Genomic DNA, 10,211 nt, shown 5'->3' with positions numbered 1-10,211 from the left:
TGCAGATTCTGGACGGAAAGAGACACCAGTGCACTTGGCGTTACATATGTCTCCCAAAACTTTGGGGCGCAGGTCGGGTATGCGCTCTCTGCGCATGACTGGTGGCCCCCTTCTTTCCCCCCGAGGGTACATTTGAACCCAGATTAGGTTTGATCCGGTCTAACTACCCTCGCTAGATGTTTGTCTCTGAACATCATAACAGAGATATTCAATATGATATTATCATGCCCTGTTCATATATCCACCTATGTAGGCAAATTTTATATACCTCTGTGCAAAAACGAGACAATATCATACTTTCCTGACACAGCATACTGCTACCAACATATATCCTAGAGTGTTAGCATGTAAATTATTCGATAGATTATTTTTACTGTTAGTCATAGATTAAATTAGTTCTCTATATTTGTGCAAAATTAGCAATAGCTCAATTCTCATATACGTAAGTTGCCATACATTGTACCAGTTGCAATTGTCGCGCAATAAAGTTCTTCTTCTTCTAACTGGAAAAGTCGTGGATGGATCTTTATGATATTTGTTATTTTGGTACTGGGTAGGTCTTGGCATATCAATGATTCTAGCGCCTTTCTATGGTTCTGCAGCAGGGCATCCGGTTTTGACACGGCGCTTAGATTAGTCCAGATGCAGAGCCTGTCAAAGGCGGTTGAAAACTAGTCTCTGAAAATCCGATCTTATATGGAAAGAAGTCTGAGTTTGCACAGGATTTCAATTTTTGTATCTCAATATCAAATGGCAAATACAATACTGAGAGGTAAAAGTAGTTTACTGTTTCTATTTACAACTTATGTCTCCTCTCTTTACATATATAATATTGGTGACTTTGAATTATTGGTAACTCCCTGTTCAAGTGAATAGATGATAACGCATAAATAGGTCAATGAGACAAATGTCTTCAAGATATTTATTCAAAGACAAGTATTGTTTACCTGTCTAACCTTCATAAACGTATCCTCAAGACATGTCTGTATAGACGTACACAATCGCAAGGCATCGTGTTCATTTGAGCCAAAGGCAGGCAGAGGGATATCATATTCTTATCTTTCTGATAAACGGCCAGTACTGTGGACTAAAGTTTCCGTTAGTGGGCACAAACACGGCGAACAATATCATGGTAAGGCACAAACCCATTGCAAGTATTTCCACAAAATGAAACCATCATCTGGAGTTTAATTGAATACAATAAAATACAAGTAAAATCAGCTTGAAGAAAAAATACAATGAAATCAAATTAATGCATGTAAAATTTATAACTACCTTTGAGGGAAACACAGTATCTTTTCACATTTTTGTCAAGAACAACATATCATTTATGGCTGTGTCTAAACTCATAAAGATGAAACATGTCTGTGTCCTCTATGTACACGGGGTGCTTCAGCACGGCGTGGTAAACTTTGTTCTGTTCCAGCGATAGCTCCGTGCTGTCCAGACCGTACTTCTGTGCTGTCCGGAAAAGCAGCACGTCCACCTTCGGGTTCCTCCTGCTGTACAGCATTAAGAACCTGGACGTCAGCTAAACAGACAAAGAGACAATAACATCAAAATTGTGCTTATCACCTTCGCCGAGAAGGTTATGCATAGGGTAGCGTTTGTGTGTGTGTTTGTGTGTAGTAGACCAGCATAACTCGAGAATGCCTTGATGGACTGTCTTGGTATTTGGTGGGTTGGTAGGTTTTGATGAGACCTGAAACGAGTAGATTTTGGGCCCCCTATCGGCTTCTTACGGTACTGCAGCGGAACTTCCTGTTTTGATATCTCGCGTTCTGGACATGCTATGGAACTGATTTTTTAGTGATACACATGTAGATAGATCTTTGGACAGAGAGTAAGTGGTGTGGGTTTGGTCTTGGCAGGCACGCGGCGCGACAGCAGCTGGTTTTATTACACCGAATGACTTGTCACGTCTAACCTTCGCATATCTAACTGCATGCATTGTTTAAATCTGGCTAAAGGGGATGCTTCTACGGTACTTCGTGGCAACGGGTACCACTCTACGATCGTTCTACTAAGAAGATTACGAATTTTTTTACATGCATCAATCCTAGGTTGATAAGTTTGATACTCAAAATCATGACTTGTCCTTAGAAAAGATTGTATTCCATCATCAGCAAACTTGATATTTACCCTTTAAATTGAATCAATTAGATATACATAATCATTCATCTGAAGTACAGCCAGTAAGTACCCATCTGAGTAATGAAGCTAGCCTTGTTGTTGTTCTTTATAACGCGCTCGAGGCACCTCGATCACGGGACCCATATTTACGTCCCTTCCGAAAGACGAATGCAGCTCCAACCAGGATGCCCTTCCCCGGATTGGAACCGGGGTCCCCAAGTTATCAACTGGCTGCTACCAGTTACCCATATTATATTCCAATTTGTAACGTTTACAGAAAACAAGAGCAAGAAAAAGCCTTACTTTATTTGATAAGAGGGCCTTCACTGTGCGAATCAATGATTCGATCAACTCAGGCCAATAGACAACGTCAGAACCGATGATGACGTCAAACGTCCCATGATGCTCTTGGAGAACTGATGGGTCATCGTCCCAGTCCATGATGGCGGCCTTCGGTCGTTCTGTCAAGGACAATCGCACAAGAACAAAATCATTGTCGTGTATAAATCATTTATGTATAAATCATTTATCTTTGAAGTTTATCAGTTCAAAAGAGCAAAATTAATAATTATTGTCCAATCAGTTATATTGCTACAGCTTACAATACCAATTGTCCAAAGTGGACTTAAATGTTCAAACGGTGGATTGTCAAAAGAAGCTTTGTCAAGCGTGCAACAAATGACAGAGAATAAAGGAAACGAACATGCCATTATCAAGTCTGTTATGAATTACACCAAACCAGTTGCATAAATGTCAATATGACATTGTCAAAACTTTTCTCATTAGGTCACAGAGCAGAAGAATACTGGGTGATTCAGTTGAAAATTCAGGTGAGGCTAATTTTGTCAGGTCGGAGAACAGTTGAACATTTTCATCCAAAATACCATTTCAAGTCACTGTCACAACGTTACACCAAATACAACAGAGGCCTCCTTGATTCAACCACGCATACTTACTTACTTACTTACTCTACCTTGGTGACGCTTGAAAGCTTCCTCCATTTATAACCACGAATAGTACAACGTTGAAAGAAACACTGTTATCTACTCACTGTTATCATCCCCGAAGGTTTCCGCGATGTTCATGTCCATGAGATCCACGGCCTCCTCCACATAGTCCGTCATCACGACCCCGCTCGGGTCCTGGGACAGCGCGGCGGCCACCAGTCCCGGGAGCCCCGCACCTGCACCCACCTCAAGCACCCGGCCTGTACGGACCTGCTCACGGTGGGACACCAGGTACTGGGACAGAATCTGCAGAACGTAAACAAAGGAAAATATTTTAAAGAATGTCTAGAAGTTAGAATCTCCTCCAATGATTGTATATTCCCATTGCCATCCCAAACTACTACACCATCTTGTATTAACGTTAGATGGATAGACTAGCCTAATAGAACTGTAGTTATGTACCAGTAGATGCCATACTTTGTACCTTGTACAACTGTTGTGCAATAAAGGTATCAGTGATTACAAATCCTTTAACTGTATCAAAGTCAAACTGCAATTTTCAGAAGTATTTGGACTTACCCAAATTTTCGACTTATTATCTCCAGTCCTTATCAAGGAAGGAGAAATACAGTCTCTGTGACGTCACATTATGCAGATAGGACACGTGACTCTGTGAGCACCGGATCCTACGTTGCAGAAAGTCTGTGGCGCCCTCCGTCTCTGTTGAGGGATGTCTGTACATGTAAAGCCCTCAACAGAGACGGAGGGCGCCAGGCTTACTTGATTGCTCATTCCTTGATAAGGAATAGAGTTGATCAGTCGCAAATTCAGAATTAGGGAAAGTCCAAATACTTGTGTTGGAAATTGCAGTTTAACTTTGATACAAAATGACTTCTACCAACACAGATGAACTTTTAAGTAAAGCCTTTAGCTGTTTGCTGTTCTGGATGCTGCCTTTGTTGTAGTGTAGAGTAGTGAATTTTATGCAATCGCTGCCAATACTCGGACGAAAGACGCCGATCTACTAGTTTAAACAGCGTGGCGAATCAAACCAGAATGCTCTGATTTTATGACACCGGATTTCATGTAAGACGTTTTTGCTACGGAGTTTTAATGTATAATTCCCACCTTTTGTAAACTAAACGTTGTCTTCTGATTGATACGGTCTTTAGCTACTCAAACTTTCGGTTTCTAACACTGGGGATGGGGGTGAAAGTTGTTTAAAAAAAGAAGCCAAAGTCGAAGTTTCTTGCTGAAAGCTTAAGTTCATACTATTCGCAGTAATGACGGAAAATATTAGTTTTATACCCGAAGCCGGTTCAAAATTACCAAAAATCGCTATCATCATTTTTCAAAACTGTCACTGCATGTGCTGGCGTCCCTAGTCCTGACTTCTAAGTGCATTTTCCTGTATGTTTGAGACTTCTTATTTTCAAATCTTAGCTTCGAATTCAAACCTACCATAGCTGCCGGCCACACCACGAATCCAGTTTGTTGTACATTCAAATCTACAGGTGTTTTTTTGTCAAGAAATATAAACCAATACAAGTCAAGAAATACAGATAGTGGGTTCACACAGACAGACAAGACCACCATTCATTTCTCTAAGAGACCAGTGCATGCATTACTTAATTACATGCGTTTTCCAGATTGAGCTGTCAGTTTTAACTGACCGCTCAATAGTGATTATTAAAATAGTGATTATTAGGTTAATGAGGGCTGCTTAATTGATTAGCCTGGCATCCATTCCGTTCTATCTCGCTTCTCTGAAGAATATTTAGCAACGGAGGGGATCGAAGGAGCAAACCGGAGGTAAAACTTAAGCCCCCCTCTCACAGGACCCGCGGCACACTGGCTGCGTCGCTGGACAAAGCACTCAACGAATGTCAGCGACAAAAAAACGAATCTTTTTAAGCTTTGTGTGTTTTGCTGTCTTTTTGGTCATACTTGTACGTTTTCAATGGTATGCCCATTGTAAAGTCAAGGGTAACACAAATCCAGTTTAGGACGCAGCGTGCCGCGAGTCCAGTGAGAAGGGGGCTTTAGTAGGTTGCAATTGAACACCAGGCTAGTTCATGTTAAGAAATAGCCCTTAACTTCCACGGTGCTTTTCTTGTGTGGTTAAGAATTATATATATATATATTTAGTGTAAGGATTAGGATTCTAGGGCTATAAATGTGTACAACTAAATTGTTATATAACGATCCATATTCTATGTTAGAGAGCCACTCATTGCGTTCTGCAAGTACCAGTGGTTATCTCATACATACCATCCTTCAGTCCGTCTATAACTCTCCCCAGTACCCTCACTTTCTCTCCGAAGGACACTGTTGTATGGCGATAACTGTGGGGGAAACCATGTCCAACATATGTAAGCAAACATGCGTCAAGTTACACTTGCGAATTTTAACTATGTTATGTTGTGCTAAGTCCTGTATCGTATCGACCCTTCTAAAGCCCCTCTCTCACTGGACCCACGGCACGCTGGCCGCGTCGCTGCGGCCGATCGAATTGACAAAGCAAAAGTTTTGTTGTCTTTTTGGTCATACTTGTACATTTTGAGTGATATTCCCATTATGAAGTCAAGGGTAACACAAATCCAGTTTAGGACGCAGCGACGCCGCCAGCGTTCCGCGGGTCCAGTGAGAGGGGGGCTTTAGGAACCTAATTGGATCGCAATAAAAGTTAACCCATGACTATGGTTATGGCGAAATTGTATTATTTGTGGATTAAATGGAAATGCCAATGCTAGTATTCATAATCACTTTTAGGCCACACCAATTTAATTTGTTGGTTCTCGGATTTTTTGAAAATATGCATAAGTGGAAAAAGATGTCGAAAAGAAAGCCAGAGGTTTACACCTTCGGGGAGCACTCAGTTTTATGGATCGAATACAGTCATATCCAAGTTCTCCTTTCTGCCCTCTGCTCTTATGTTGTCTGCTTGCTATATTATCATTTAAAAAAGTCCGAAAACCAAGGAATTGAATTGGTGTGACCTTATCAGGTAAAAACAAAGAATTCGAGCTACTCTTTAAATTTCACGAATGAATTTCAAGAAATATAACGAGATATACATATATTGTTATGCGTCCACAATAGACTATAGCACAGTGGTTATCAACTTCATGGTTATCAAATTCAATGAAGCCACGTGCATAACTCATAATGTCAAACTTTGTTCTTTTTGTAGAAAGTTTGCAAAGAACTTTCATACTTCTACCATGTACCGACACTGGCTGCCACAAACCAGGGGGGAGATCAGCGGGAGGACAACGAGACAACAAACAAACTTGACCGATTGCTGGCACGCACCGAAAGATATAACAAAAGCACATTACCGTACCTTACCCACCACATAAACAACCCCATATATTTGGTCTACCAAGAATTTTAGAAGAATTTTATTAATGTAAAGGTATATGGCTTTATTGTCACTGTTTGTAAACGCCATGTTTCCACATAATTCAGCCGACATAAGGCTGCGAGGTGAATGGCAGTGTATGCTTTTATTGTAATGTATTGTGTGTGAAATGAAATGAATAAACCAATGTTAAGGTATCATTCCTGTATTACTCCGAGTGGGTACCCTAAAGGGGTCCGTGCCCCAAAAAATGAACGGCTGCATGTATACGTGGCTTTATCGGTTTAAAATTCCCTTTTAGCTAGCCCAGCTGATATCAAGCGTCAAACTGATGAAAGCTCGTTTGTAACTGAAGAAATTAGCAGGCAAAGTTCGGCAGCCGCGCGCGAGGTTGGAAGTACACAGCCCGGGCAGTGCGTGTGATTCGGTCCTGCGCTTACAGCTGGAAATGCCTTTTTGGAGGTGTAGCCAAGTGCAGTTTGTAATTGCTATTAAAAGAGATTGTGTGTAGTGAAAATGTTGTCAATTTTTTTACATAATCTAGAGTAAATGGTCTCAACATGGAAGGAAAAACATTGGCACATTTTCTATATCTTCATTACGAACGCGCCCATGTAAAACACGTTTTATAACATGTAAGCCTATGGGGCGAAAAAACTCATGAATGAGACCTTATATGACTCACTTCGTGTCCACCATGACCCCAGGGAACATGGCTGGTCTTGTTGAATCGCCTGTCTGCTCGCGACTCGTGTATCCGTTCCTTCCACCGTTCAGAGGCGAAGCTTCTATGACTCTGGTGTATTCTTTTGTTCTCTCCAGCACATCTTGAGTTGTGCACACTGCGGGACACACAGGTTCAATATTCTAACGATGGGGAAAGACGAGAAGTAATATTATACACGTTCTGATACATTTTTGGTGCAGTTATCCGGCATTGGTGACCATGCGCCGTGCAGATATGTGGAGTCACTAACAATGGCGTGAATGGGAACTGGTTTGGGATTTGGGGATTCCGTGCAGTTAACAGGAGTGTGCGTTTATCCGTTGTGCAATTAAGTGGCTTCTATTGTATAATCTAACTTAACGCAACATGACGTTACGGTAACGTAACGCACGCTATAATTTTTGTGTGACTATAATTCATCAATTGGAACGAACGAATGAACCAATCGACACTTCAGATGATATTTTCACGTTATCCCATTCAATATATGATGAAATCTATGATGGTTATACACGAACTGACATCGATTAAAGGCCCACTATATAATATTTTGGCACAAAAATTGAAAATATTCTTGTGAACAAATCCTAATACAAATGACAAGGACAAGCACTTTTCAGCATATTTCCATCATTAATTCGTCCATTTCTGGCCAGTGTGGTGTTTTTTAACTGTACAAAAACAAGCTGCAAAAGTCTGTGACACCACCTCAACCTAGAGCCTAATGTTTGTAAACAACAACTTCCTGCACGCTGGCAGGACCCCTGGGTAGGCTGATTACTTAGCGACACTTCAGTGGATCTAGATAGCAGCTTATGTTATGAAGATTATCTTCTTCAAAAACACTCATATCTTTTTGAATGAGGATAAGATATATTAGCCAAGTATACTAGCCAACTACAGCTAGACACTTCCGTACGTATCACTCATATTCATATATCATTCATAGACTGACACTGCTATCAATATTGTGTGAGTCAATCGGATAGAATGAGTCATGAATGAACCAGTATTGACACTTCTTGATACGTGGGTCCCTTAAGATGGAAATTTGACGTTATCCCTTGTAAGTGTAACCTGGGTGCCATCATATTACTAACTGGCCGGGGTTGCTACACTCCAGGGTATCGGGTGTAGGAGCCGCGGTAGTAATAGGATGGCACCCAGGCTAGTGCGAGCATGGGCATTTGGCCTCAGCTCCGCGGACTCAATAAACAATAGCGAGTTTTCTTCCCCGCTGAGCAGTTGCGTTAGACTCTCCCGGTCGGTAGTTATGCAAATACCCGTCGGCCTCCCGTCGTCCCTTGCGCGAAAGTCGCTCGGCGAAGCTAACTTCAAAATATCGCTCATTCTTGGCGCCAGCGGCGCCACGGGGCGCGCCCTTCGGGCGCGCTTCGGGGGCGCGCGCTTCCGGCGGAATTCGGGCGAGGGCGGCTTTCGGGTAAGTTCGGGATCCGCGCGCCCTTCGGGCGAGGGCGGCTTTCGGGCCTATCAAACTCTTCGGGCGTATCAAACTCTCCTTCCGAGGCCTACAGCCTATGGTGCGAGTGAGGAGTATCGGAAAAAAAGGCGTTTATATATAGGAAAACGTGATTTGGAATTCGAATTGGCACAGAAGCGAGTAAGAGGAATGACACATACCGATACTAGTGAATTTTCTAAAGATCCATCGATGTTCCCGTTTACTTCTCCATCTCGCCCTCCATCGATCCCGTCTTCTTCATCGGGAATAAGCCAGCTGAAGATGATGTCATCGTCGTCATGGAAACCGAAATCATCCATGGCCTGCTGTGACAGACAACGATAATCATGGATAAAAGATTGTAGCCGATAATAAATAAATGGCCTTCTATTAGACCCCCTTTCCACTGGATGGAGACCTTCGAGCGACCGTTGTGCGACCAAAATTGGATGCGAATGACCTATGACTTATCAAATTGAATGTTATCCATGGTATACAAGTATTATTTGAAATTGAACGACAGCAAAACACATTAAACTTACAGAATACAATCATGTCTTTATCAACGAAATTCCTTTGATTACAAATGGAGTTTTTGGTTTATCATTATGCAAAACTCGTTCTCACCTGTATGATTATAGTATACCTCTTCACCTGTAAGGGTCCTTGACGATGCACGTGATGCTCCTCTCTCTTGGTGTGCTGTTATCGGTCACCTCTCACACCACCTGCAGAAAAGGTGAGCACATGAGAACCTTTGTACACTTGCAGTGTCAATATGTCACTACAGGTCATATAGAGTTGTATGCTTAATCGACGTTCTTGCCACCTATGTTCTCTTTCATCGGACTATATGAGGAACGTTCCTGTTCAAGCACCCTAGCCCTCCTCACGAATGATAAAATCATCATAATGAAATGGACTAACCTTAGGAGCCGAGTAAACAGCCTACCACAGTAAAGTTCTGGTCTGGTCTGGTTTGGTTTGGTTTGGTGGAGGGGCGGACCCAATCTTCAGACCAGCAGTGGCCTGGTTTTCGGCGACGTTATTATCGTCCGGTGAACACTAACTCCTGGTATTCATATAAACAGCTGTTTAGTCACTAAATATTCACACAGTTTTACCTCCGCACTTCTGAGTAGGAAAATATACCGCTCTTCCTTCCAGCAAGGGGGTTGCATGTAGCCAGTCCGACCGATATGTACCCCAATGACCCGCCACGTAACGATTTCTGCTAAGTTTGTTTTTGTGCTTTAAGTGGAACCAGATAAGTCCGGTTCGACCGGATGCCCGAGACATGCATCCACTCATAAGGCGGGAGTTTTAAAAGTTTGTAACACGGCTGAAGTTCAATGCTATTCCTCTCTTTTTCTCCAGCCACATTTTCCTTTCTTAAAGATCGAGTTTTGTTGTCCGTTTTCTGCTGTCTGTGTCCACGAGTGTTGCTGGTACCGGATTATCGAAACCCGCTGAGCCCTTTGGGGCAACAATTATCCGACGTGGGTCAATAAAGGTACTGAATAAATAATGGGCGAATGATTCATGCGCATTGATTTTTTTCCATGCACGACGTCGGCG

The 10,211-nt window shown here is 42.2% G+C and overlaps 1 protein-coding gene across 2 annotated transcripts; it reads right to left on the bottom strand.

The window, feature by feature from the left end:
- Positions 1-908: 908 nt before the first annotated feature.
- LOC136431244 (protein N-lysine methyltransferase METTL21A-like) lies at positions 909-9,890 on the bottom strand. Of its 2 annotated transcripts, XM_066422571.1 has the most exons (9): positions 9,561-9,890; positions 9,261-9,361; positions 8,813-8,956; positions 7,130-7,311; positions 5,352-5,425; positions 4,542-4,588; positions 3,185-3,386; positions 2,437-2,594; positions 909-1,531 (listed from the first exon to the last, which is right to left on the bottom strand). In XM_066422571.1, exons 3-9 carry the CDS (start codon positions 8,951-8,953, stop codon positions 1,325-1,327), a joined length of 1,011 nt encoding a protein of 336 aa, XP_066278668.1. In that variant the 5' UTR covers positions 8,954-8,956; positions 9,261-9,361; positions 9,561-9,890; the 3' UTR covers positions 909-1,324. The 2 variants fall into 2 exon arrangements, with proteins under 2 accessions (XP_066278668.1, XP_066278669.1); XM_066422572.1 differs by lacking the exons at positions 9,261-9,361; positions 9,561-9,890 and having other exon boundaries at positions 7,130-7,286; positions 8,813-8,925.
- Positions 9,891-10,211: the final 321 nt, after the last annotated feature.

Source organism: Branchiostoma lanceolatum, chromosome 3 (genome assembly GCF_035083965.1).
Source record: "Branchiostoma lanceolatum isolate klBraLanc5 chromosome 3, klBraLanc5.hap2, whole genome shotgun sequence".
Lineage (NCBI taxonomy): Eukaryota > Metazoa > Chordata > Leptocardii > Amphioxiformes > Branchiostomatidae > Branchiostoma > Branchiostoma lanceolatum.
Note: the sequence above shows the minus strand (reverse complement) of the source record. Positions and strands in the feature narration are given on the sequence as shown.